Here is a 25,945-nt window from a genome sequence, read left to right as displayed (position 1 = left end):
TGTTTATCTATGTCGACAGTCAAAGCATTGGAGGGAGCTAAATGGAGAGCGGGATCGCGTCCCGCACACTCAATTGAGGGTTCGGCTGGGGAACCCGAAGACGCTTGCCCTTAATTGGCTCCAAATCGCGCGTACGATACAGACGGTATAGACCTTAAAAACGAGAATGTTATCAGAGTTTTCAGCTTGTTTATGATATAACAGTCGAGAAATTGTTTTATCTCGTTTTCAAAGATAACAAAACTTACCATCCCCAATATGCTTGAGCTCGTTCAGCAAGGGGCTCCGGACCCCATGTTCACGTTGAAGAAGATAGCAGATGCAGATAACGACCCAAGGAAAGTGGATCTAGGAGTAGGAGTGTATAGGAATGAAGATGGCAGATACCAAGAGTTGGAAGTCGTCCGGAGGGTATCTATTTTCGCGGCAGTACCCTCACTATTCATCTTGTGCTAATTGTTATTGCAGGCAAAGAAGATCTTAGATGGGCTTGACTTGGGCCACGATGTATGCAACACAGCTTTCCATTAGTGTACCTTGGGAGATTGACAGCGACTAGTATGCGTCTACTACTGGAGATGAGGAATTCCTTCGGCTCGGTGCCGCAGTGCTATTCGGTGAAAATTGCGAAGCTCTGATTTCTGGACGCGTTTCGTCAGTACAAACTATATCAGGGACTGGGGCAAACTCTCTGGGTGCTTCATTGATTGCATCTACTGTTCCATCGACGAAAGTGTACATCGGGTTACCAACTTGGGGAAATCATGTTCCTATTTTTCAACACGCAGGGCTGGAGGTTGTCACTTACGACTACCTTGATTCCACTAGGCACGCGGTTGATTTTGAGAATCTCCTGGACAATGTTCGCGAGGCACCTCTTGGGAGTGTGTTTGTGCTGCAGGGATGTTGCCATAACCCAACTGGCGTAGATCTCAGCCCTCAGCAATGGGGCGAATTAGCACAGGAACTGAGCACGTACAATCAAGTGGCATTTATAGATATTGCATACCAGGGTCTAGGCGACGGATTGGCTGAAGATGCGACTGGACTACGAACATTAGCAGACGCAGGATTGGAGATGCTTGTTTGCCAGTCATTTTCGAAGAACTTTGCACTCTATGGCGAGCGATGTGGAGCCTTGCATGTTGTCTCGCAAAAATCTTGGCTTGCTGAAATCGTTAAGGACCAACTGCGAAGTATTATCCGCAAAACATATTCATCATCTCCCGCGTATGGAAGCCGATTGGTCAAAATAGTGCTGTCAGACCAAAGTCTGCGTACACTTTGGTGAGGTGTTCTGAATCATCAAACCTCAATCAGTGCGTTCTAACAGTCGCGATAGGACAAAAGAGCTGAAGGCTATGAGGCTCAGGCTGAAGAAAAATCGCCAAAATCTGCTTTCGCATATTGACGCTCACCATATCCCAGGAGATTGGAGTTACCTCGTGTCTGAGCGAGGATTGTTTTCGTGAGTACCGCAAAAGGTCATATGACCGACGAGAGGTCTCACTGACTGCTACTAGGTGTCTTCAGCTCACTCCAGCTCAATGCCGTACTCTCGTCGATCACCATCATGTGCATCTACCTGAAAATGGACGTATCAACATAGCAGGTTTAAGTGAAGAGAATATTGAACGAGCAGCGAAAGCATTGAAGTCTGTTGTCTGCCTTGGTTCAAAGGTTAGGCTTTAAGTGTTTAAGTGTTTTATCACAATTTCTTGTCCAATGCGAGCCATCATTTGGGTTGCTGTCGGGGACAGAGGACCTATTTCATCCACGGAGAGCCATGCCAACGGAAAGTCATTGCAGTAGAGAATATTGATTCTAATTGTCAACCGTGGTGCCGGATGCTCTGCCTAGTGTCTTTATTGGTAGGATCTAGTTCACCTTCAATAAAATTAGGCTTCCATTCACTCCCAACATTTAGTCCCCACACTGTTGTTACAGAGGTCTGTGCCCTACTTTGAATTACCTACTTAAAGATGACCTGCGCCTCTTCCACTTGGTATAGCCAACCTAATGCTTGAAATGGAAGGCCTCACTATTGAACAAGAATATGCCCTTAGCCATAGCCTCAATCCAGTTCAAGAACAAGCCCTTCGTCAGGCGAGCATCATTCGTCCCTCCCAGGAACCTTCAAAACGGGAGGTATCGTCATTCTTCTTTAACCCACCAACGGGCAACAGCAATTCTCCTCGAAACCCCACTTACTGCGCCTCAGTGCGCTTTTGCTCCTACAGTGACTCCAAACACAACCAATGGTACGAATTCCCTACGGCGTATGAGAGTTCAGCGGCTCTCGAGCATATTGGATTTACACCAGCTGCTGCCGAGGAGATCTTCCAGAATTACCTCGAGAGACCTTCCCCCAATGAGAATCCAGACTCTTTGCTCGACTACGCATATGGACACATGGCCCGACCCAGGCTTCCCGACGATCCCCGCCAAATGATGACTGTTTTTGGCATCCGAACGGACATTCAAGACGCAATTCTTGACCCCGCTTTTGAGCAAATCTTCGAGACTGAGACATTAAAGTTCTGGATCAGAGACACATTGCGCATCAACTACTGGACGCTGGAGAAGGTCCTAACAGATCTGGTAGATCATGCAAAATTACTACTGGCCACAAAGGAAGATAATGATACTAAAGTCGATGATTCAATTTCGTCCAAGCCGTCCGCTGAGTCTTCCATCCCCACTCGCGGCGAATATCCATGTGTTAGACGATGGGCCGGTACTTTCCCACAAGAACATGTTAGCATCGACGACACAGTACAGCCTACGCCTCCCGGCTTTCATGTCCTGTACAAAGGTAGAGCGCATGAAGAGGAGCATTATCGGTCTTTCATATCCGAGACCGGCGAACTTGATTTCAGTGTGATTCGCATCTGGGAAGGCGGAGACTTCAACCCTTGGGACGACGCTGTGTACTTTGCGACCGACCGGGAGACTGCTGAGATGTATCGTGGATATGCAGCCTTGAGATGTAAACACTCGGAAACCATGATAATCCGACTCTTGGTTCCTGATACCTTCGTAGCATCTCTAGACAAGGAAGAAATCTTGTATTCAGAAGATTGGAAGACATGTGTCTGGGCCGGCCGGAAGGGATGCGACTCGTTGCCATCAAAGTTTGATGACTTCTACGACGCAGAGCTGGTAGTCGGACATGTTTCCAAAGCCACGAGCGAGATATTCAACGAGATGAAACTAGGAGATGTTCAGGAGAGGGTCTCTGAGGGCCATGTCTTGATCATCTCTTCTGGAAAAGCAGTTCAGTGGGCATTCTTAGGCAAAGACGTAAGGAAGCGTTTGGGTGCAGAGGTTAAGGGACGGATACACATTGATGTCTTTGCTCCCCGCCAAGTCGAATGCACAGAATTAGGTGAACCAGCAACTTAATTGGCCCATATCTCAATCTGCTGTATTCAGATGGAATAAGCTTGATTGGAAACCGATTAGCAGAGAGATTGTCTTAGGTGTTTAGCTCCGGAGCTGATTCTAATCCTAATCCTGCTCAATGATACAGCGGCGTAACCAGATAGGATGAGGTTATTCGGAGCTCAATTGTAAGAGAATGGGATGAACTTTGTTCACCAATAACAGGTCATATCAGCCTTGTGAGGCCCCTCTGGCGCATTTGTGTTATTCACCAATACCCCTGTTCACAGATACTTGTATTCACAAATACCCTTTTTCACCCTAATGCAATGCATGGTATCCGAAATAATCATTCAATCAAATAATCATTGATTATCTAGTCAATACCTAATTCTCCTTGTCGTTCCACCTTCTGATTTGTCACCCACCCCAATCCCTAAGTCTGCCATGTGAAACCCATACAAATCTCCACCAAAAAACAAATCACCCCAGCACCATTCATCAAACCAAAAAAAAAAAATCCACTCCCCCGCGTGGGCTCGAACCACGAACCTCCTGATTACCAAGCATCTCACAGAGAATTGTTTAACAGTCAGACGCGCTAGCCAATTGCGCCACGGAGGATATGCTGTTGTGGCGTTGCTGTCCAATTCCAACATACTTATACTCATTCAAATATTTGAATCATCAGCAGCAGATGTTACGAGGCGAAGAAGTAAAGCTTGAGGTTTGTGGGTAATATATTTTTCTGCAAGGATGTAGTGGGCGTAGTGGAGAAGGAGTGGAGTTAAGTTTCGCTTCGGTTGGCGGCTAAGATGGCGTCGGGCGATGGATGTGGGTCTGGCAACACTTGAAGAGACGGAGTGTTATTGAGTATTAAGAGATTTTAACTACGAAGGGTGCATGATAATTAGGCACTGCTTTGCATAGAGAATGTAGCAGTTTGGGGTTCTTAACATGTTCTTTCGTTATAATCAGCGAGAATGTGTTATGTTAGAGATGCTTCATATGCTCGTTCGCTACTGATCCGAGATAAGCGTTTACATATCTAATAGGTATCTTAGGAAGACTGTCAGAAGAATGAAAGAATATAGTTATCAGCTCGCTCATATGGCACGTCAGGGGTATCCAGTTTGACCAATTCGGATGGTCGGCATTGGATACAGTCCACATTTGACCCGAATTAGTCTGCTAAATCTGCATTACGATCGAAAAGACCACTCGCTCAAGCTTTGAATCCCTCGTCGCTGTCTGTTCTGGCAACCTACTTAAGTCTTCAATGGAGACGTCGTTGTGGCCTTTCGAGATCAGAACGACATTCGAAATGTGACTGATACTAGTCGGATTTAAGGGCATTTAATCAGCTTTGATTGGAATCTTTCTGGTAAAAGTCGAACATGGAAGGACTATACCTGAGTCAAGTGTGCGTCCTGCCAGAGATTAACCAAGGTTAGTGCACATCAGCTAGCACCAGGCGCTGGCGTGTTTACAAGACATCTATATTGTATTACAATGTTGTATGGCAGAGAAGAAAGTGCTTTTGACCTTCGTCCGAAGCTCTAGGAAGTCGTTGGAAACATCAAACATGGCAGACGTCAGGATTACCACACGCTTTGAACACTGAAGCTGGGAAATAATAACCATACATGATTGTGTCTTCAATTCTAAAAGGACAAGCGATAATGAATGCTATCACGAAGTAACAGGAAGTAGCAAGCCTTTTGTGTAAAACAGGGTATTCTAGAGCCGATTCAAGGCTGTTATTACAAAGCTGGCTGTAGTCCATTCAGTTCATTGTGAACGTTGGTGGTGAAACTCTATCAATTATTGAAAGTAGTTGAGGAAAAGTGGTTCGCATACACAATGCTGATGATTGGATGCCTGGTCCCACGCCTCCATTGGTAGGAGATGATTCACTTCATCGTTTGCTCTTCTAAAATCACTATGGTTTGATAGGTAGGACATGGTCACGTTGGTTGATTCCTCCTTCACTATCACTCTCGAATTCACGCGTGCATGAGAGTGGTCTGTGTTGTACTCATCCCCACCGCCATACATAAAGACCATTTCCACCCTTTCCACATAACCTACTACACGGTCTCAACACAACCTATTGCAATAGGAGGTCCCTCTATATAAATTATTATAATAGAAGGCTCCTTTATATACCCTACTATAATAGAAGGTCCCTTTATATAACCTACTGCAATAGAAGGTCTCTCTACACAACCTACCGCAATGGAAGACCTTACTTCAGAAGCAAAGCAAGCCCTCTGTGAGGCCAATCTTGTCCGCCCCTCGAAGCAGCCGTCGAAACGGAGTGTCTCTGGTCAACTATTTACACCACCTCCCAGTAGTAGTAGTGATAGATCAGACACCTCCTATACTACATCGATTTCCTTCCACGCCTATAACAGGCTCGGTATTGATCGATGGTTTGACTTCCCCACATCCTGCAAGAGTGTGGCCGCTCTGGAGCACATCGGTTTCACTACCAGCTCTGCCCAGGCCATTCTCGAGCGCTACCAATCCAGGCCCGACGACAATCCAGACACTTTACTGGATTATGCATGCGGTCACATCAAACGTCCTGATCTCCCCAGCGATCCTCCCCAGATGATGATTTTAGTCGGCATCTGGCCAGGTATTCATGATGCAATTCTTAATCCCGAATTCTTCCATAAGGAAATCTTTTGGTCCCAATCTGTGGAATTATGGGTTGAAGACACGATTCGCATCAACCTTCTGACGCTGGAGAAACTCAACACGGACTTGGAAGAACATGCGATTTCATCAGACGATGAACCAGCAACCTAATCGTCGCTCAATACAATCTACTGGAGTCGGATGGAATGAGTTTGATTGGAAACCGATCAGCAGATAGTAAGTCCCAGGTAATCAGCTACGTACCTAGTTCTCATCTGAATCTTGCTCGATGATACGGTGGTGTAACCGGATAAGATGAAGTTATTCGGAGCCCAGTTGCCAGCGGAGAGGTCTTTGTCACCAATAGCGTGTGGGATGAGTCCTGTGACTCTGTCCAGGCTGACGGGGCATTTGCATTATTCATCGATACCCTTATTCACTCTTATACAATGTATGATATCCAACACAAACAACTGAATGACAATCAATTAGGCTTGCATTGAATTACTTCACTGTTGTCGGTCGGGATTTTTCATGATTGGTGTTTGTCCTCAATGTACACAAGAACGTGGGAATGTCAATATTTCCCCAGACCAACAAATTCCACGAGCCCCTATCACTTAATGTTTCCTAGGTTAAGCGCCACGTAGTTACGTAATACCAAGCAGGATGAATAGATTGCATATTTGGTAAATGTCGATTAGTTCTGTTGTGAGGAGTGGTCGGGAGGACGCAAATTTCGACTGTGATGAAACGTAGTATTCCGGCCAAAATTAGTACAGCCGATTCAACGACGCCGAAAAGGTACTAAGGAACAGCTGGGAGCACGCTTGACATGATGGATTAAGTTCCTACTGTAGGGGAGCCTGGTATCAGGAGGAAAACAATAGATGTCTCATAGCTCTTGGGGAATGTTCTATATGCAAACTTTCCGGACGGGTTGTATTTGACATCTTCAATTTTGATCCGTTAATCTCGGCCGTCTGGTCCGCTATGCTCAGCCGTTTGGTCCGCTATGCTGAATCGTTTGATGCGTTCTGCTCAACCCGTTGAAGCGGCATCCGCGCACTGCGCAATCCGGCACCCACGGGCACCGAGCCAAGATCCTGCCTTCCAGCGACCACGTCTCTGTGAATATATGCCGACAGCAACGTATTTGATTGATCATGAATTCTCAAGTAATTTATCAAGCCGCATTCTCAAATTAAGTTCCTAGTTCGAAAGAAGCTCTTAACCATGCCAATTCTTGCAATTGCGGGCGGAACCTCAGCCAGTCTCGGTCGAGCCATCACCACATCTCTTCTTCAGAATACCAAACAATGGAACGCGGTTATTCTCTCACGCACCACTCGCGCCCCAACATGGCTTCGCGCAGTCGATCCAGATAGCAAGCGCACCCAGATTCGTAAGGTCGATTACATGTCAATTGAGTCGTTACATGCAGCCTTAAAGGATGTCGACACAGTCGTCTCCGTCACCTCAGCGGTCGACGGCACGCAGCCACAGATACAAAAGAATCTCCTCCACGCCGCCGTTCAGGCTGGCTGCAAGCGCTTTGCGCCATCGCAGTGGGGCTTTGGGCCAAAAGGGTGGGAAAACGTCAAGTCCCTAAAGTGGGCTTCTGACGGTGTGTGGGAAGAATGTCTGGCGCAGAAGGACAAGATCGAGTGCACTAGATTCAACCAAGGCGTCTTCATGAATTATATTGGCCATGGAATTTACCCAGTCTCATCTCAGGTAGACAAAGATGCCTCCCTGGAGATGATGAAAGCAGGAGGGGGGTATATGGCCGGTGAAGACGACGCATGTCAAGGCTTGCTGAGGCAGGGAGATTTGAAAGATGGATCTGGAGCCTTCCTGATGGGCCTGAAGAACGGCATTGCGGAGTTTCCTAAGAAGGATGACGGTTCTTGGCCACGAGTCACTCTGACCTCCTTGAAGGATGTGGGCCGATTCGTTGTGGCGTCTCTTGACTTGCCCAGTGGGAGGTGGGAGGAGAACATGACCATGGTGGGGGAGACTCTGACCATGGGTGAACTACTAGCTCATGCGGAAGCCGTGACTGGGAGAAAATTCGAAGTCAGCGCTGTAACACAAGCAGACCTTGAAAAGAAGATAGCACGGCTTTCGGAAGATGATTTTATGGCGCGGATGTGGACAGAGTTTAAACTGGCTTACATCAGGGACCTGGATGACGAAGTGGTGTTGAAGCCTGTGATGAACCAGCTCTGCCCAGACTTGAAACCTATGGGAGTGCGAGAATACATGGAAACATTCTTCCATGGTAAATAGCTGGTCAATTACATTAGAGAGAGACTGTATACCGCTGGGCAGTAACGAGTGTATTCAGTGTTCTCACCCATGATGTCGTACGACTGCTCCTTAACGTTGCTGTTGAACTATGATCACTCAAACAGAAAACCGAGATACACATTGCATCCCAACACAAACATAGGTTCAAATCAATAAGTGGGTATCATCATTGCTACTTCACATGCAATTCCAATCCCTCGTAAGACCCCGCCCCAAAAGTCCGAATGCATGAATTACAAAAGTGTATGTGCATGTGTGTGTGTCATAATTCAAGTCATGATGAAGACCGCGCGCGCCATTCGCAACACGATTTCCGAAAATGTCACCCTTGGAAGAACGCCCCTTGATGCATGCATGCAAAAGATGCGGAGAAAGAAAACAAACAAGGAGAGCGAGCAGGATGTACCTGGGTATGCGGGAAAGAAAAGGAAACACCCCCTAAGCTCGCCTTTTGCTCAAAAATTGGTATATCATGATGCTTACATGACGATGCATTCTCTATCAGGCCTGTTTTTGTCCTTGTGACCCCCACCGCCCTGGCGGGGCTTTGGGCTTTTACTTCTGAACCTGTTCTTTTCCTTCTTGTTCTTGCCTGCCTTGGTGGTATTTGAATGGTGTTTATCGTGCACAGGCAGCTTCGTTGTGTCGGTTGGAACAGTCTCCGTCTTGCCACTTTCCTGACTCTGAACTTCGTTGACGATGATCACTGGGTCATTTTGAGCCGCTTCCTCTGGTATTTGCAGCTTTTCCTTGCTTCCTCGGCCAGTAAGTCGCGATAGTGTAAATGACAACCTGTTCTCTCCACTTTGACTGCTCGGCCGACTCTTGGTCTCCATGGTTTTTGATCCGCGTCTCGAGGCAGAGAGAAAGCTGGCGAGATCTTCGGCGGGCGTTGTCGGTGCGGTGCGGCCGCGCTCTAGGCTTGTCACACTGCCTTCACGGTCTTCTCCAACCGTACTTGGCCTGGTGCTTGAGAAGCTGGCTCGGCCCACATCTTCAGAAGACTCATCAATCTTGATTAAATCCTGTGGTATGCCACCTTCTGTTGCCGATGGATCTGCCGTCGAAGAACCGTCACTTTCTTTTGCGGCTGCTGTATACGGTGGGGGTGCCCCTCGTGCAAGCTCTTCATCGATTGGTTGCACTTGGAAGAATAACAAATACGGCGATTCCTCGGCCAGGGCCTGTTTGATATCTACATCTGCAACGCGCGGACTTGCAAGATCGTCGAAACGGAACCATTTATCCTCTGGTTCTCCAGATTTGGAGGACGAGGATTCTCCTGAATGGGTTGGCACGTTCGCCCGAACGAGGGATACGTAGTGACCGGAGTCAACAGAGACACCGCGGTGACAGACAACGGACTGGAGAACGAGCTTGAAGTTTCCGAACAGGGGTCCGTCGTGCTCGATGTTATCGTCAGTCACGAAATGAGGCAGTCCAATCTCGAGTGGAATGTCGATGTAGGTACTCAACCTTTTCGAAGTACCATTGAGTTCCATCGAATACCGCTTGAGACATATGCCTAGAACTGGCCTCTTTGCAGAGAAATGTGCCGCGACTTGCGCATCCGTCTGGGGCACATTATCAGTGTACCAAGGTATCAGACTGAAGAATTGCCAGGCTGGCATCATAACCTCTTTCCTAAACGAGGCGGATCGAGGCCGAGTGCCGGGTGTGTCGTTCAACATCTCCTCGAGGAGTCGCTTCTCGTCGAACGGTTTCTTTTTCTCGGAGGCTATTGACCCATCTGTGGTGAGTCGTTCGTTGAAGATACTATCTGCACGTCGACGACCATTGATGGTCAAAGGAGGTCTGATCGGAACCGTCGGAGTGGATGGCGCGAGAGAAGTGGGAGTACTAATGAGAGGAGAATTTGATCCCGAGCCCGTGAGTTCGACCGTTTCGATATGAATTGCGTGGTTCTTCTCAGAGTCTGTCCTCAGAGAGGTCAGTGTGTTTTGGCGCTGTAGAAACCGCTTCACCTCAATCCTGTTGTTAAAGTAGTTTTCCAGACAATCTTCCAACGTGATGACGTTATCGCCACTTGGTTCTGGAATCGCAACCTCCAGTAATCGCTCGTTGACGAACTTGTGATCGTCTTCCTTGTCTTCTCTCCCAGTATGGTATATGTCCATCTTCAGTGTGAGTAGTGGTAGCTCTAATGCCCCCGTGATGAACGTGAAGGCTTCTGAAGCGTCTTGCTGGCAGATTTCAGCAGCCGCCTCCCAGCCTGACTTGGCCATCGCATCCTGTAGATGCTTTGTCAATTCTACGTTGATCAGCTCGCCCGACCGCAGAAGATTGACCCAAAGGCGGAGCGTCCCAGCGAGCTTCTTTCGAGGTTCGTCGCTGAAACTATCATACAGCATGGCCTCAAAACTGTCTAGCCTTGCAAACATGGCAAACAGAAGAGCGTCCAAGTAGCAGGTGACCATGTTCCTGTTCACAGCGCCCACCATTGTTACATTTGGGTCGTATTCCCTCAGTATTCCATCGAACGAGTCATTCGCGAGTATGAGAAGGTCATATGCCTTGTCGAGGTCGTCGGGATATTTCGAGAGGGCATGTTGCACATGTTCCTCCTTGAGGGTATTGACGCCGACAGCTCGAAGACGCTGAACGAGAGTTTTGACCTGCGCTTCATGAGATTCTGCCCACTAGGTAGAGTATGGCCCACGAACCTTCTTGTCTTCCACAGACTCTGGTTTTGGTTCCTCTTCGTTGGTGAAGATCTTGTAGAGATCGGATGGCACTTGGCGTGACTGTGACTGCAGAGTGAGGTGGTCAGATGGGTGTTCGGTAGAGATTTGAACTTGTAACGGCATCAAATGCGTGGAAGAGCTTTTGGTGCGTAAGGATAAGAAAGCATTCGCATTGAAGGGCTGAAGGATAGACGGTAGCTTCTGGTATAGGGACTGCATACTCTCGGATCGCGAATAGCCTATGGAGGCAGCGAGATCGGTCACTGAGTCCGCGCCGTCTACAGAGCATACCGGGTGCGGGGCGGAACAAGGTGAAGAACGAGAAGAAGATACGAGAGAAGGCGAATGTACTTTACTGCGGGCGCGCTTGGAGGAGCGTTTCTCGCCGTTCTTGTCGCGCCGACTGAGAAATCGAGTGACGCCGTTCATTGTGGGGGGTCTTATTGCTAGCAGTCCATGAAGAGGAAAGGGAGCCTCGAGCGAGTTGAAATAAGGTGGCTGACGCGGCGGATAGGTAGATAAGTTGTTGTTGGTCGTTGGGTCGTAGGTGGTTCCGCGGGGTAGGCAACTTTTTGGGGAAGCGAGACGGAAGAGTGTTATAATGTGACGAACCGGAAGAGGGAAAGGCGGCAGTTGGCTGGTGCAGGTGATGACATAGATGAGACAGTTTGTCGCACTCAACTCACAGTGAGGAATCTGTGAGCGGAGTGGAAAATATTTGAAGAGGAGAAGTAGCAGAAGTAGTAGAAGTAGTAGTAACAACTAGAGAGTCAAGAAGAGATACGAGTAGAGTAGAAGAATGGTTCCGTTGGCGTTGATGGTTGGTCGGATCTGGATGATCATCATGATTGGCTGATGCTGATTGATTCGGACAAATGATGGGGGGGAAAGTGCGAACGAAGGTCGGAAGGCGGAGGTATATCCTGCGAAGCTAGACTATATCGGGGAACCCTGTCAGTACGCTAACATTGGACTGCCCAGACTTGAGACTATGCCCAATTAGGAACATTCAGTTTAAGCTCGGTGGTGCAACAATTTTATCATACAGGCTCACGACAACGACACGCGAGGGCATCCATAGCCTCTGTCACGACGACCACCACAAATTACGCCCCGCATCCGTACTCCAACTAGACAATGGCTCTCCGAGAGCTGCCATTGAGGGCTGCGGCCGTCTTCTCGAGAGACGCACGCCCTATCCTATGCGCATTCGGATCGTCACTCTCTTCCCGCCGCAATGCCTCGACCGATGCCCTCCAAGCCGTTGAGACCTCATCGTCGTTCACTGGTTCCGCAGCCGCCGTAGAGGCCCCTAAGGACTTTGATCCAATTGCACGCAGTAAGGCAAGGCGAAGGGGAAAGAAATATCTACCACCCAGCAGGTACCGCACCCTCATCTCCAACCCTACACAGAAGCATCACGAACTCACACAATCCCCAGATATCAATACCGACCACCAAAATACTACCGCGGCCCTTTCCACCCGCATCAACCACCCCCCGAAGCCGACCCAGCATCCCGTCTCTTCCAACCCGGCCCCTTCAGCCTTCCCCGTCTCGACCAAACCTACCAAAGCACCATCGCATCCGACCTCCTCACCCTCACATACCAACACTACCCGCCGGGCTACCGCGCACCCGTGCAGACGCAGCGCCTTCGAGAATGGACCGGCGACTCGCCGTACTACAAGAACCGACCGCTGCGGCCCCCTCGCGGCCGCGGTGACGAGCTCCGCCTGCTGACCGAGCCGCGCACCTTCCGCAACATCCCCGAGATCACCGGCGTCGTCGTGCACTCTATGATTCCGGAGGCACAGGAGAGCAGCGCGTACCTGCACGTCGGCGGCATGGTGCTCCAGGCCATCACGAACGTGCGTGCCGAGTCCCACAGAGCCAGGAACAACGTCCTCCAGTGGAACCTCCGCAAGGATAAATGGGTCTCGCTGACTTCGACTATCGGGCAAGAGGATGCGCAGCACTTCCTTTCCAAGCTCATCGACGTCGTGCTGCCCAAGATCAAGGAGTGGAAGGGCGTCGCTGCGTCTACCGGCGATGGTAGCGGAAACATCTCGTTCGGTCTCACTGCAGACCAGGTCGCACTTTTCCCTGAAGTCGAGGTCAACTATGATTCGTAAGTCACCCTCGTGCAGAATGTATATCCACAGCTTTCGGAATTATTATACTAACCCCCTCGCAGATACCCACCAAAGATGATACCCGGTTGCCACATCACCATCCAAACCTCCGCAACCAACGACAAGGACGCCCACCTCCTCACCCAAGCCATCGGCATCCCGTACTACGGAAAATTCAAGGACTAAAAGCCACATTTATCTTAATTGAAACCCCTGTTTGAACTGTACGACTAGCCACAGAGAAAACGAGATAGAATGTAAAAATGTAAACGCTCCTGTACCAAACACAAGCAATATAATTGCGTGAACTAGAACGCTGCCGTCTCTGCATTGTATTATGTACATTCTGCTAAAGCTCTTGTAGTTTAGCAGATATAGATACGTGTTTCTTCATCCTTCGCAACAAATGGACAAGATTAAATAATCAGTCATCCCCTGGCCTCCGTCAAAGATAAAAGAGCGTGGATACTAGTCTTCTCTCATTTGACTGACTAACCCCCCACCTCTCTCTTGCTCAAAATCGCCGTGCAATGCATGGAATGGATGGGTTGCGACGATGCGTTGACTTACACGCTCGCAGTCCGCACCATGTTAATCTATCCCTACCTGACGATGTTATTCACGAAACTAAGTCACGCAAATTCCAGCATATGTGTATAAAAGAATTCATTCCAATTCATTCTCATTCTCGTTACAATCTACTTGCTCGATGATGTATATCTCTATAACATGTGATGTTGATGCATATTGGTTGGTCTGCCATGTAACAATGACCCAAGAACTCCCGAGAATGCCTTCCGCTGCCCAGTAAAACCGTGGGCGCTCATTTGTATTCGCCCAATCCAACCCTAAGAACGTAGCGTGGTGTGCCATGTTTCGTTATTTTATATACAATGGGAGAAGATAAGTAAAAGTGGTAATTATTACAAGAAGGGTTTAGTAAATGCGCTCCGTGGGAGAATGCCGTGTGCAATGGAAGAGGAATTGGTAGAGAGATCATAGACCCCATGGTCCGTCGACGACGTTCAAGGCGCTGTCGACGGCTTCTTCCAAGTACTCGACCCTCTTCCTCAACAGACGGCTCTCCTCTCGCTCTTTGGCGAGGCGGCCCCAGACAGCGCTTTGTGCGCCGCCCTCGCAGTTGGAGCAGCCCCAGCCCTGCTGGGTGAGGTTGACGCTGCCGTCACGGACGCGGTCGTAGGTGCTTCGTCGCTCGATTGGCTGAGGGCGTTTGCTGGTTGGGGTGACGTCTACCTCGGTGAAGGATGCTACAGAGGATGGGATGGTGTCCGTGGGGCTTTTGCAGTTGGTTCGGGAGAAGATGCTCGCGGATTCTGAGTCGCATTCTGATTCGAAGCCGGAGTCGATGGAGACGTCTGAGTTGGAGGTGCGGTTTCTGCGGCGGGGGAGATCCGATCCACTGATCTCGACGGGATAGCCTGGGTTTCCGCTGTCCCTGATCAGGGCGAGGCTGCGCTTGCGGGCTGCTTCCTCCTCCTGTCGGGCGTGACGCTCGTAGGCGAGTTCGTCCATTAGGCGGCGCATCTGGGCGTCTTGCTCAGAGGCACGGGCAGCCATGGTCTCAAGCTGCATCTTCAAATGGCGGTTTCGTGTCTCGGCCTCGTCTAGTTCATCATCCTGTGCACTCTGCTCGGCTTGTGCGTCGCTCAGCGAAGCGGACAGATCACGGTACGAGTTCTGAAAACGCGCGAGAAGAGATTCGGCATTTGAGAGAAGATCGTGGAATGCGTGTGGGTCCAAGGAGTCAACAGGTCCATGAGGGAAAAGAGCTTGTGAGATATTGAGGTTGAGGAGCTCGTCCGAAGGGTTGTGATAAACCGGTGGTCGAGAGTCCTGGTTTGATGTACTTTTCTGCGTGTTCAGTAGCCATGAAAACTTGCTAGATGTTGGTGCTTGTTTGGCCTTGGATTGTGGAGATTGAGTCGGGGTTGTTTCGGTAGTGGCAGGTCGCGTGAGAGCAGGTCCACGGTTGAAAATGTTCATCATGTTACCGTGTTCTCCGGCTACTTCCTCTTCTTCAGAATCGTACTCGTCGTCTGTCTCGTGCTTTGGTGCAACGCCCAAATTCACCGCTGCAGAGCTTCCGTTGAACCAGTTCTGAAGCGCTTTGGCACCGGCCTTGATCTTTGGCTGGGAGGTTGATGACTCGATGGTACTCCGGGAAGGGATGAAGCTTGCCAATGACTTGGTAGGCGAATGCAAAGATGCTCGTGAAGTATGTTGCTGTATGGTAGAAGTAGCTCTGTTGAGGAAAGGCTGGCAGTTATCGAACCATGTATCAGTAAGAGTGCGCTGATGGCCAATGCGAGCTCCAGCAGCAGGGAAGTCGGCTTCAAGTGGCGAGGGCGAAGCGTGAGGGTCGTAGGCGGTTGAAGCGGATGAAGAGACGGTGGGTGCGACCTTTGCAGTCAATGCGGAAGGTGGAGGTTGAATGCTGTCGGCGATATCGATATCGTCAAAGGTGGAGAAGTCGCCCTGGTCCTGACTAGCAATGGAGGGAGGATTTTGTTTCAAGGGATGGCTGCCTCCACGAAGAGAACAGAGAGTCGCATGTGAACCTTGGAGAGATGATTGTGTCTTGGAGGGTGCCGAAAGGCTCGGGGATGCCACATGTTTATGAGCCATGGTGGGGAGAGGGATGAGCTTGCAGCTGTAGCTGGCAGGAATGCGGCAGTGGCTACTGTGGTGAATCGAGGAATTCTGGAGATTTCCCCTTGGAGTGTGATCCTTTTTTCCAATTCTTTAATTATCGTCCTGATTATCCACTATGGGTGGTCGGAATGAACAAGCTGTGAAACGCTTGTATAGACGTCCTGGGCGATAAATGGTGTTGATCTGCTCGGTGATGTCGACGGTGCTGGGGAGGACCCTGGTTGCCCGGGCGGCGGTACTCGCAGTAGTAGCTGTTTGTCGGGGAACGAAGGGAAAGAGAATAGGGAACAGATTTTTGAAGAAATTCAAAGAACGTGTTTGTGTTACTGGACACAAAATGGATCTTTGGAATTCGAGTGTAACAGTGAGCTCGAGGTTGGGAAGAGATGGAGAGGTTGACAGTGAGTGAGTATCTTTTATTTGTTTGGGTGAGGCTGGGAAAATCTTGGTTGGGGACGGTTGGGGGGCTGGAAGCGAGAGACATCCCAACCACCTACGCACCCACGCATGGCCACCAGCGTCGTCATCCTCACCTATCCCTCCACGTTTCAACTCCCCAACATCCCTGCGTGAGTGGCCAGGATTAATTTTAATAATTCTCTAAACAATCAGGAAAACTCCCATCTCTTCCAATCATGGCCCCTTTTCCTGTGGTCGACCCAGTGTAGGCCCAGAACGTCACTTTTAGTGCCAAATGCTCCTATGACACTGGCACTTCGCAGTGACAGCCGTTGAATAATGCCACCAAATGGGCGGATGATGACTCCATCGATACGATACTTCGTTACTTTGGCTGCCACGCAATCGCGCGTATGCAGAGTATTATCGGATATCAACATCAATATTTAAATTCTTGCCTCTGCTCTGGTCCGTCATCTGGCAATTCGACCCACGGCGCTTTCTCCTTGACATAAATATGCATCTTAATCTTTGGCCATTCACCTTTATAGGTCTCCTCGTAAATTGAACCCATAGTAATACTGGTTGATTTGGAGGTCTTGTAGTAGACCATTGTGACTGGGGTCCCGCACTCCCTACAAAAGGTTCGCTCGGCCACTTCGCTAAGCTTCAACACCTCTTTCGTAGATGTGGCGAGCCACTTGAATGCATCTGTCGAGACGTCGGTAAAAGGTAGATATGCCGATCCTGAGAGCTGACGGCAAGCGCGACAATGGCATACGATTATGTCGGACGGTGCCGCTCCACTTTGATATCTGAGCTTTCCGCATCGACATCCGCCAGAGAATACAACATCGTCGTCAGCCATTATGATTGCTGCAATCAAAGTCAGCTACACGTACATTAACTTGAGAATGAGATCTTTGACTTACGCTTCCGTGCGATGCCTAAGAAGACCGCATCTACCTCTTCCACCTTTCCATCAACGACGAGTTGGTCCCATTCCTCCTTGAAGATAGCTCTAGCTCTCTCACTGCGCGCATCGTCCGCAAATAATGACGCTGCAACTCCCTTTACAATATTGTCGTCAAAAACTTTGTCGACGTCACGCGCATTGTAATATCTCCTTCTATATCCCGCCTGGTCATCAATCGTCACCACTTTCTGTACCTCCAGCCCAGCATCCTCAAGGGCTTGCCCCAACGACTCTGTCGACTTACTCCACTCCCGATGATACGGAACTAACGACCCCATCTTCCTCCCAACTCTTTCCATCAAAGCTCCAGGAAGCGAATTCCTCGGATGCGTAGAATCCATGGCAATGACTCCTCCAGGCTTGAGAAACCTTGCCCAATGCTCAATCGCAACCTTTGGATCGGTAAACAACACCAACGCAGATGCCACGGTAACAACATCGAACGAGGCCTCCTTGACGGCATCTAGTGCATCTAGATTCAGGATATCTCTTTCGTAGAACTCGACGTGCGCGTATCTCTCACGCTCCTCGTCTTGCTTTGATCGAGCTTCCGCTAGCATGCCCGGAGTAATGTCGACGCCTACTACCCGTCCTGCAGGGCCCACCGCATCGGCTTCGAGATAAGTCAGGAGCCCCGTTCCACATGCTAGATCGAGTACGTGCTGTCCTGGCTGGATATCTAAGTGACCAATGAAGCGCTTTGTGAAATCGGGGTGCCAGCTCGAGTCGTACTGGGCGCTGCGTGGTGAGTACAGCCGGATTGCAGCTTCGGCTTGAGATTCGCCTGACATGTTTCGTATCGTGTGAGGTTAATCAAGAGATGAGTCTTACTCTTTGTAGAGGTCTTTCGAAGTTTCTTGATCGGTATTTGTGATGATGTCACACACAAGTAAGGACTAGAGTGTCAGAAATTAGACCACCTTTCGCTTGAACCGCTTGCTTCGCAATTAAGCTCGGGAAAGACGAGCAGTATGGGGATCACAACAGATCATAACCCGGGACAGCACGCCGTGAATAGATACTTATGTTGCCCACATGAGATGACATCCAAAGAAACACCCCGCCCGATTAGAAATACAACATGGGATCTGACCCAATCAGAACGCAGAATCCCCTAACCTCTCACTGCATCAGGCTAGACCACAAAAATGCTCCTACGAAACTGCTCCACTATATCCCAACTCTGTAAATAAATCCAGCAAACTCGCGACCAAGCTTCTTTCGCCCCACAGATATCCCATGACTCCTCTCCTTAATTATGAAGTAATTCATTTTCCAAGCTCTTCCTCAGATCGTATACCTAAAATTCGGATCCCCCTCCAGCACCTTCTCGCCCCTATCCGCCTTCCTATTCTCCCTGCGGAAGTACACAGTATTAACCCCAATAAGAATAACGACTAACAGATTACACGCGATGCCTGCGTACACGCCGGGGCGGTAGTGAGGACGGTCCTGGGTGCGGAAGATGAGGGAGCCGGCGACGCCGCCGATGCCGCCGAAGCCGACGAGGGTTGCGGAGCAAAAGGCGCGTTTCCAGTGGCCGCGGATGTTGTTTGCCTGGTGATGATTAGTTTGGGAAGTTGGAGTAGGGGAAGGGGAGACGTACTTGGTAGGCCATGGCGCAGGGGATGCTGCCGTGAACGGACATGCAGATGAGGAAGATTCCGAAGAAGCGCACGGCTGCTTGCTCTGCGAAGCCCTAGTCGAATTTTAGCAGAAAGACTTAAGGGCTGCTGCCAATTTGGGGAGCTTACTAGTAGAGGCATGCCAATGAGTCCGAAGATACAGTTTCCGGCCAGAAGAGGGCCACGGATGCGATACTTGTCACCTGCCCAGGCGAGTGCGAGCATAGAGATTCCTGCGGCTGCATAGGGGGGAGCAGTCAGACACTGGGCCTCTGCGACGTTGAAGCCCATGTTCTCCTGGAGAATGATGGGTAGAAAGTAACCGATTGCATACGCGATGGTTGTGAGGCAGCTGTAGCTTATTGTTAGCAAACATTTACGTTCATTCGACATGAAAGAGAGAGTGACTAGGATGAATTGAGCGTGGATGCTTACAAGAAGATCATGGCAAACGACCACACTTTCCAATCGGCGCCGCTGGCTGCCCACTTCTTGAAATTCCACTTCTCCGCGGTCGCGTCGCTGCGGTCTTTGTCGATTCGGCGGAGGATGAAAGCGACTTCATCTTCGTTGAGGAAACCCCAGTGAGGTTTCTTCATGACTCGATCGGGGAAGTCGATGAGGAAAATGTATCCAATGATGGCGACAATACAAGTCATCTATGTAGCAATAGGGTTAGATCCATTCCTATGTTTGGAATCGAACACTTACAATGCCTTCAATGATAAAGATCCATCGCCAGCCCCAGTACCCAGCCAGTCCGTGCTATCATGTTGTCAGTTGTTTCATCTATCAGGGTTTGCAGGACGTTCCTACCATTTGCATAAGCCCGTACGCAAGAATTCCCGAGCAACCACTGGCAATGATCCCGATGAGATAGAAACAAGCGTATCGCTTCTGCATATCAAAGCGCGAATACCACGTCGATATGATGTACACGCAACCCGGGAAGAAGCCGGCTTCAAAGAGACCAAGAAGAAGTCGAAGAGGGATTAAGGTTACCCAGTCATTGACGAACCCAAAACCAATCTACGTATTCAGCAATAGAACGTTCTAAATAGTCGAGACAACGTACCATAACGGCGCCCCAGGCAAAGCAGAGCCCTGCAAGAAACGGACGTGGACCCAATTTCCGCACCAAAACCGTGGCGGGAGGTTGAAAGATTGTGTAGGTGATGAAAAAGACCAGCGCTACTGTAGACTGATGACAATTGTCAATGAATGTACATTTAAGGATGAAGGCCAAGTCGCACTCACATATCGAAATCCAACATTCATCTCCAACTCAGTGTTCATGCCTGCAATAGCAGCATTTGGTAGATTGCTTCTATCCATGAGACTAATGCAGTACATGACGCCCGTAGGAATAATCAAGCGCTTGTCGATGCGATGGATTATCTTCCTTTGTTCGGCATAGCTATAGACCGGGTCGTCATCCAAAGCTTCTTGGGGCGGCCTCTTTTCCTGTGCTTCAGCTTCCTCAATGTGAGAGACATCGGGGCTGGCGTTTTCGAGTTTCTGTACCTCAGGCTTTTTTGAACTCATTTTGAAATAATATGGATAGCTGTCTCAAGACTTTCTACCCAGTCTCGACCCTTGCAGACAACCCAGGCATTATACCATGCCCTTTATATACCCGCATTTCCTTTCATCTCCCCATCTCCAGTCGAAACCTCGATCCCTTCCCCGCAAAAATACCCAGAACTATCTATGTCACTAAATCGTGGAGAAACTTCCCAATTCGGTAAGCCTTCAAGACTATAGACGAAATGCCATGTACCCTAGCCCTCCGCCACGCATCCGTGGCGCTTGGTACAACTCCAAACGGCCGGCCATAGGCGCGTTTTCCCCAGCTTTCACATACAACGCGCCACGAACACTCTTGGTGTGGCGTTACTGGCATTACGTATGCCGTACAAATCTCCGGCGATTGGTACGCCCAGGAGATAGTCGCATGGTATAATTGGTGTAGATTGTCGGGCGCGAAGTGAAGACGCACGCTTGGCGGGGTGTTGGCAATGTCACGTGGCGTGGAGGACAAGCCCTCCGTCGACAGATCCAGACCTTGGGAAAGTTGCGATTGGGTTGTACGGTATGAGAGTATAAGAGTTCTGGTAGGGGAGATGGATCTTTTGTTGCTCTTGTCCCGAGGATCTTGCTGCTTGGATGATGGTTTCTGCAGGTTTGGCTTGGTTTGGGCCTTGCTTTTGGAGGTTGTGAATCAGTTGCTCAGAGTCGCGAATGACTTGCTTATAGGCTATGGTAATGAGAGGTGAGGATTTGTACAGCCTATGTCAAATTCTAGAAATGCATGTATATTTTGTTCAAGTGTGAATCTTTGATAGGATTAATGCAGATCTAAAAACATATCTTCTATGCCTGTTATTGACATGAAATTTTCGGCTTGTCCAGAGGTCTAGTTGAAGTAACCATTTGATTCGTTCGTGAGATACGACAATTATGGTCATTTGCTATCACGGTTTCGTATTTTGTTCTTACTTCGATGTAAAAACAAACGGAGACACTAATTGAAAGCTAATTATGAAACTCACCCATCTATCAAGCCATGTCACAAGCAGCCGAAGAAACGAGTCGGCGGGGTAGCTTCGAGGAAGCTTGTGAGATGGACTAGTTCAAGGAGATGGACCAGATCACTGAGGATGCTGTCACATCGGTAGCTAAAGAGAAAGTCTCTAGTGGGAAGTTGAAAAAAGGACAGCAGCTCTGTCGAGGCATGAACTGCTGCAGTACTCTTGGCTGAACTTCACACTTGATCTATATATAGTCCTTCCGTGTTTGACTTTTACAGACAAATTCCAATGCAAGCTGCCATATCTAATGTTTCTAACGACCTCCTAGAGCTCTAGACGAAGGTCAAATGACCTTTCTTCTCCATCATACAACATTGTGGATTACTCTGGACGTCGTACAAACACACCAACACCTGCAGCCAATCGATGCGCCCTAATCTGGTTAACATGTAGTAGGACGTTCCTGTCCTAGGACCCTTAGCCCGCCATTTTATCATCAGATAATTCATCCCATATGTCTAGTATACGTCTAGCCATTATAGACGTAATTATGCCTTCTAAGTAGCTTGTAAACTCTTAGCTACTAATATAGAGGATAGACCCTAGGCCGCAGAATAGGATAAGAGAGGAATAGTTAATAGTCTCGTTAACCTTAACATACTAAAAGATTAACTATGCTCTTTGTGCTAGTTCGTTAATAGCCATTAACAAGAAAGAAAGGAAGGAATCTCCCACACGGTGACTCCGTCAATAGACCGGATCATGATGAATACGGTGCTGTTGGTAGGTAGGGAGCGGAGGAAGTCGCGAATCTCCTCGACCATTTTACACCGTCGTCCACGGGTCCGCTGCCATGCGGTCTTTTCTTGACTACCACGCTTTGTGGTAAGTGGATCTGATCGTTTCAGTCATCTTCCATTGTCGGCCTCTAACTCGTTGCCGGTCAGTCTTTTCTTGTGAAACCCGCTTGTGGTAGGTGGAACGAATCGCCTCGATCATCTTGCGTTTTCGACTGCGGCACGCGTTCTTTTCTCGACTATACGCGCTTTTTGGGAGACATGTTGGCGTATTTGAAGGTCCTTTACGGCCCTCAGTTCATTGAAAAGTGTCGTGCAATTCTAAGGCCCTCGTTGCATTTCCTGGATTTGACCAGCCCCCAGCGCTGTTGTATAGTGAGGCCTTCAAGCCCATCTCCTATTGGCATATGGTTGGACGACGTTCGACATATCACGAGCATATGGTCGGCTTGTATGTCGGACAAGTGGGTGTTCTGGTAATCCTCATCTTCATCTTCGTCTTCCACCTCATCTTCCACCTCATCTTCCACCTCATCCTCGTCCTCATCGTCATCCTCGTCATCCTCGTCATTCTCATCATTCTCATCATCATCTTCTCCCCATGCCAGCTTGGCATTGCCGGGGATGGCTAGCCATCGCAGCATGAGGCAGTCTTCTTTGTTATCCGCAATTACATCAGAATTAATTCTAGCAGCCTCCCACCTTTGCCGCTCCCCGACGATGCTCTCAATCATTGTCGTTTCCTCCGCCTCTAAGGCCGCACAAACTTCATGTGCATACTCGTCGTTCAAATTCTCAGCGCATTGAACGAGATAATCGAATCCCACTCTTTGCTCCATGGCATACTGCTGGCTTTCCCTCTGCTGCCTCTTTTCCTCTTCGCCATCTTGTCAATCATCGTATTACTTTTGCCTCTGAGGCCGCGCAGAGTTCATTCGCATATTCGTCGCTGCTGTTCTCTGATGATCGAATTCCGCCTTCTGTCTCAGGTTTGTCTGATGTTTCTGCCGCCGAGCAACTGTTGAAATTTGAACAGTGCAGCACAGAGAAGTGAGGAGAAAGGCAGGTTATTTGTTTGTGGCTGAGAAAGAAGTCCCTCAGATCCACTAAGGGTGATTATCTAAGCGGGTACTCTCAGTCCACTGGAGTTCCTTCACATAACAACCTATTGCCGACTGCTACTATTTTGTTATGTAGAGGTCCCTTTCTTGCAAGTATTTGCATCGTTCTTGCGTCAAACGGTCATCTAACCAGTATTTACAAACTGGCCTCCAGCGATGAATCAGTGCCAGTAACGCTACGGTTACCATTTCCTAGCTCTCACCCAATGAATGGCATTACGGTAGTAATAAAGGGTTCCAAGCTGAAATTTCAAGCAATTGAAATAAAGCAATCACTGTGCAAGGAGCAAAGGTCGACCTTCGGCCTTTTCAGTGCACGTAACTGCCAAGCGTGACACATACAGTGTCTGGGTAACCTAGTGTTATTTTCTGATGATTGAGGGACGGGAAGGAAGGAGCCGGAGTCACCTCTTGAAAAAATAACTAGAGTCATGGGTGCTAGACAGTACGCTTGAAATGTGCATAATTAGTTGACAACAAATCGCAAACCCTTACTGGCGTCATACATCACTCTACATACCGTCCTAGGATAGAGGGCGCAGTACTTCATAATTGAATGAACAGCATACCCTCCAGTCTCGTGCATTGACGCTTGTAGACAACAATATGTGCCAATGATATAGGTTATTTCTGCGACCATTGACATCTTCAGTCGATATAGTGATGAATATTACAGTGTTCACAAGAGTATTATTATTTCCATAGATTTTTCTTCAATCCCAAAATTTGACTACACACGAACAGATAAGTATAGATATACATGGATTCAGAAGGCAGGTGATTTTAGGAAAGAAAGCTAATGATTTCCTGAAATGCCCTTTGAAAGCACGTACAGGACTGCCTCTAGTAGAGCAATATAGATACACTGTGTGTTCGCATGTATATTCTACAGTCCGTTGAGATATTGCGACATCTCTTAGGATTCGTATGCATTAACATGAGCGGTTAGCAAGGATAGCATTTAATTCCTCTCGCTGCACACAGTTCTCAAACGCATAGCTCTTCGCAAGCTCATCCAAATCCGCCTGCGTCTTTCCCCGGAATAACTCCGCAAATTCGGTACAAAGAGTTGTAGCAAGAAAGGTTTGTAAGGTATTCCGGCGTATATGCTGCTTAGTATCCCAATTGGAGGGATACGTGCGTTTGGCAGCCGGCGACACTTCATCGATCCACTCGGCTAGGTCATTGATCAATTTGTCAACCCTCTCCGATTTGTGGGTAGTGAAACTGTCCACCTGAAGCTGTGCTTTACGTCCCAGGAATGGTTTCAGTAGCGTAGACCACGCGGACTTTGGCGATGTAGAGATCATGCCCATGACGCCAATGTCTTTGTAGAGCCAGATACTCCAGGAGAGTTGATCCTCATCATAGACTCTAAGCTGTTCCCTCAGCAGATTGTATCGACATGTGTTTATAGCTGCAGAGTCTGGGTCTGAATTCTCGTATGTCGGGCCAAATTCTCCCACCCAAATAGGTACACCATGCTGGTCCTGAAACTCACGCTTCCGCTTATATTGCTGCCGTAGCTTCGCGTTTTGTTCACTGCTTCCTACATATCGCTGCCCAATTGGAAATCCCATCATGATATAATCATGGATAGAATAGACCGAATTAGGTACGATATCCTTGAAGCCTTTCCATTCCATTGCGAACGTATTGCCGTCAAGGAAGAACATATGGTTCGGGTCAATCGCGCGGATAGATTGGTTGAGTCGTTCATAAAAGGCCGCGACTCGCACTTGCTCCGAGTCGCTGGGCTCATTAAGTGGGTTGTAACCTGCAACCCAAGTGTTATCCTTGTATCTCCTTGCAATATGCTCCCACAGCCAGACTGTGCGATCCTGGTGATCTTTGAAATCCCAGAAAGCAGCATAGCTGGTGTGATTGTCGGAATGCCAATCAGAATTTTGGCAACCAGGGACAGCATGCATGTCGAGAATAACGTAGATCTCATGCACGGAGCAAATGTTGACGATTCGATCGAGCCGGAGGAAACCGTCCTCCTTGAGCACACGAGGGTTGAGATCGCTTTCGAAGTGCTTGTATGAGAATGGCACTCGAACGCTATTGAGACCACACGACTTCAAAAATTCAGCATCCTTCTCGGTGAAGAAGTAGTGGTGGAAGCGATCGAAGAAGAACTCGTAATTTTCGGTACCCATGACTTGGAGCATTGCAGCCCTAGTACTTGATTCTGTGCCAGGGTAGCCATTCATAAAGTTCTCCATGCTGTGCGAATACATCAGTCACGGATGGGGCATGTAGCCGTAGCCATGAGCAACTTACTTTAGAGATCCCCCGAGAGATGCCCCTCGCAGTATGACCACTTCGCCATTCTGGTCAACGATTTTGTTTCCGCGAACTCTAAGGAAGCCTGACGCCATGGTAGAAGCAACTGGAAATTATGGACTCTAGTGATGTGGTAAGAGATTGTGGTAAGCGGAACAGATGCAGGATGTCTTTATTATCTTGATCATCAGCATACAAAACCAATGCTGCTATCCGCTTGTAAACGTCAGGTAAGTGCATATACGTGATATTTACCTGTGGCAGAACTACCGGGTAAATTTACGCCATCGACGGATTTCAGTTTCAACTTCGGACAACGATATACCGTGCTCGGTGCACACTTTCGCGGCG

General features: G+C 48.8%; 11 protein-coding genes and 1 non-coding gene across 12 annotated transcripts; 5 read left to right on the top strand and 7 right to left on the bottom strand.

The window, feature by feature from the left end:
* Positions 1 to 171: 171 nt before the first annotated feature.
* Positions 172 to 1,802, top strand: BU24DRAFT_395870 (PLP-dependent transferase). The gene is made up of 5 exons (XM_033525276.1): positions 172 to 411; positions 469 to 507; positions 560 to 1,287; positions 1,373 to 1,468; positions 1,524 to 1,802. The coding sequence occupies exons 1-5, from the start codon at positions 259 to 261 to the stop codon at positions 1,690 to 1,692; spliced, it is 1,185 nt and encodes a 394-aa protein (XP_033381084.1). The 5' UTR covers positions 172 to 258; the 3' UTR covers positions 1,693 to 1,802.
* Positions 1,803 to 2,028: 226 nt separating this feature from the next.
* Positions 2,029 to 3,405, top strand: BU24DRAFT_395869 (uncharacterized protein; the record flags this gene model as incomplete). The annotated part of the gene is made up of 1 exon (XM_033525275.1): positions 2,029 to 3,405. One exon carries the CDS (start codon positions 2,029 to 2,031, stop codon positions 3,403 to 3,405), a length of 1,377 nt encoding a protein of 458 aa, XP_033381083.1.
* A 503-nt stretch (positions 3,406 to 3,908) lies between these two features.
* Positions 3,909 to 4,008, bottom strand: BU24DRAFT_t67. Its single transcript has one exon. It is a non-coding gene; the product is annotated as a tRNA-Asn (tRNA).
* A 1,595-nt stretch (positions 4,009 to 5,603) lies between these two features.
* BU24DRAFT_484472 (uncharacterized protein) lies at positions 5,604 to 6,366 on the top strand. Its single transcript, XM_033533345.1, has one exon. It carries the CDS (start codon positions 5,623 to 5,625, stop codon positions 6,199 to 6,201), a length of 579 nt encoding a protein of 192 aa, XP_033381082.1. The 5' UTR covers positions 5,604 to 5,622; the 3' UTR covers positions 6,202 to 6,366.
* Positions 6,367 to 7,177: 811 nt separating this feature from the next.
* On the top strand, positions 7,178 to 8,481 carry BU24DRAFT_395867 (NmrA-like family protein). Its single transcript, XM_033525274.1, has one exon. It carries the CDS (start codon positions 7,267 to 7,269, stop codon positions 8,320 to 8,322), a length of 1,056 nt encoding a protein of 351 aa, XP_033381081.1. The 5' UTR covers positions 7,178 to 7,266; the 3' UTR covers positions 8,323 to 8,481.
* An 18-nt stretch (positions 8,482 to 8,499) lies between these two features.
* On the bottom strand, positions 8,500 to 11,883 carry BU24DRAFT_425364 (cysteine proteinase). The gene is made up of 3 exons (XM_033528725.1): positions 11,400 to 11,883; positions 11,028 to 11,114; positions 8,500 to 10,979 (listed from the first exon to the last, which is right to left on the bottom strand). Exons 1-3 carry the CDS (start codon positions 11,475 to 11,477, stop codon positions 8,823 to 8,825), a joined length of 2,322 nt encoding a protein of 773 aa, XP_033381080.1. The 5' UTR covers positions 11,478 to 11,883; the 3' UTR covers positions 8,500 to 8,822.
* A 217-nt stretch (positions 11,884 to 12,100) lies between these two features.
* BU24DRAFT_425363 (ribosomal protein L5) lies at positions 12,101 to 13,557 on the top strand. Its single transcript, XM_033528724.1, has 3 exons — positions 12,101 to 12,430; positions 12,490 to 13,179; positions 13,246 to 13,557. The coding sequence occupies exons 1-3, from the start codon at positions 12,186 to 12,188 to the stop codon at positions 13,367 to 13,369; spliced, it is 1,059 nt and encodes a 352-aa protein (XP_033381079.1). The 5' UTR covers positions 12,101 to 12,185; the 3' UTR covers positions 13,370 to 13,557.
* Positions 13,558 to 14,179: 622 nt separating this feature from the next.
* On the bottom strand, positions 14,180 to 15,829 carry BU24DRAFT_435130 (uncharacterized protein; the record flags this gene model as incomplete). The annotated part of the gene is made up of 2 exons (XM_033530067.1): positions 14,180 to 15,679; positions 15,815 to 15,829. 2 exons carry the CDS (start codon positions 15,827 to 15,829, stop codon positions 14,180 to 14,182), a joined length of 1,515 nt encoding a protein of 504 aa, XP_033381078.1.
* An 865-nt stretch (positions 15,830 to 16,694) lies between these two features.
* BU24DRAFT_412070 (S-adenosyl-L-methionine-dependent methyltransferase) lies at positions 16,695 to 18,022 on the bottom strand (the record flags this gene model as incomplete). The annotated part of the gene is made up of 2 exons (XM_033526086.1): positions 16,695 to 17,131; positions 17,188 to 18,022. The coding sequence occupies 2 exons, from the start codon at positions 18,020 to 18,022 to the stop codon at positions 16,695 to 16,697; spliced, it is 1,272 nt and encodes a 423-aa protein (XP_033381077.1).
* Positions 18,023 to 18,441: 419 nt separating this feature from the next.
* BU24DRAFT_443092 (MFS general substrate transporter) lies at positions 18,442 to 20,401 on the bottom strand (the record flags this gene model as incomplete). The annotated part of the gene is made up of 8 exons (XM_033530565.1): positions 18,442 to 18,788; positions 18,838 to 18,930; positions 18,986 to 19,208; positions 19,292 to 19,515; positions 19,568 to 19,621; positions 19,673 to 19,885; positions 19,932 to 20,057; positions 20,114 to 20,401. The coding sequence occupies 8 exons, from the start codon at positions 20,399 to 20,401 to the stop codon at positions 18,519 to 18,521; spliced, it is 1,491 nt and encodes a 496-aa protein (XP_033381076.1). The 3' UTR covers positions 18,442 to 18,518.
* Positions 20,402 to 20,877: 476 nt separating this feature from the next.
* Positions 20,878 to 23,023, bottom strand: BU24DRAFT_465098 (uncharacterized protein; the record flags this gene model as incomplete). Its single annotated transcript, XM_033532248.1, has 2 exons — positions 20,878 to 21,145; positions 22,647 to 23,023. The coding sequence occupies 2 exons, from the start codon at positions 23,021 to 23,023 to the stop codon at positions 20,878 to 20,880; spliced, it is 645 nt and encodes a 214-aa protein (XP_033381075.1).
* Positions 23,024 to 24,237: 1,214 nt separating this feature from the next.
* On the bottom strand, positions 24,238 to 25,689 carry BU24DRAFT_435127 (glycoside hydrolase family 5 protein; the record flags this gene model as incomplete). The annotated part of the gene is made up of 2 exons (XM_033530065.1): positions 24,238 to 25,534; positions 25,592 to 25,689. 2 exons carry the CDS (start codon positions 25,687 to 25,689, stop codon positions 24,238 to 24,240), a joined length of 1,395 nt encoding a protein of 464 aa, XP_033381074.1.
* Positions 25,690 to 25,945: the final 256 nt, after the last annotated feature.

The sequence above is a fragment of the Aaosphaeria arxii genome, assembly GCF_010015735.1.
Source record: "Aaosphaeria arxii CBS 175.79 unplaced genomic scaffold BU24scaffold_7, whole genome shotgun sequence".
NCBI lineage: Eukaryota > Fungi > Ascomycota > Dothideomycetes > Pleosporales > Aaosphaeria > Aaosphaeria arxii.
Note: the sequence above shows the minus strand (reverse complement) of the source record. Positions and strands in the feature narration are given on the sequence as shown.

Coding starts and splice junctions, on each gene's coding strand:
- BU24DRAFT_425364 (XM_033528725.1), bottom strand. CDS start 11,477: ATGAACGGCGTCACTCGATTTCTCAGTCGGCGCGACAAGAACGGCGAG. Junction 11,115..11,399: donor CCAAGCGCGCCCGCAGTAAA/GTACATTCGCCT, acceptor CTCACTCTGCAG/TCACAGTCACGCCAAGTGCC. Junction 10,980..11,027: donor AGTCTGTGGAAGACAAGAAG/GTTCGTGGGCCA, acceptor CATGAAGCGCAG/GTCAAAACTCTCGTTCAGCG.
- BU24DRAFT_395870 (XM_033525276.1), top strand. CDS start 259: ATGCTTGAGCTCGTTCAGCAAGGGGCTCCGGACCCCATGTTCACGTTG. Junction 412..468: donor AGTTGGAAGTCGTCCGGAGG/GTATCTATTTTC, acceptor TTGTTATTGCAG/GCAAAGAAGATCTTAGATGG. Junction 508..559: donor GGCTTGACTTGGGCCACGAT/GTATGCAACACA, acceptor GACAGCGACTAG/TATGCGTCTACTACTGGAGA.
- BU24DRAFT_484472 (XM_033533345.1), top strand. CDS start 5,623: ATGGAAGACCTTACTTCAGAAGCAAAGCAAGCCCTCTGTGAGGCCAAT.
- BU24DRAFT_395867 (XM_033525274.1), top strand. CDS start 7,267: ATGCCAATTCTTGCAATTGCGGGCGGAACCTCAGCCAGTCTCGGTCGA.
- BU24DRAFT_425363 (XM_033528724.1), top strand. CDS start 12,186: ATGGCTCTCCGAGAGCTGCCATTGAGGGCTGCGGCCGTCTTCTCGAGA. Junction 12,431..12,489: donor AAATATCTACCACCCAGCAG/GTACCGCACCCT, acceptor CACAATCCCCAG/ATATCAATACCGACCACCAA. Junction 13,180..13,245: donor GTCGAGGTCAACTATGATTC/GTAAGTCACCCT, acceptor ACCCCCTCGCAG/ATACCCACCAAAGATGATAC.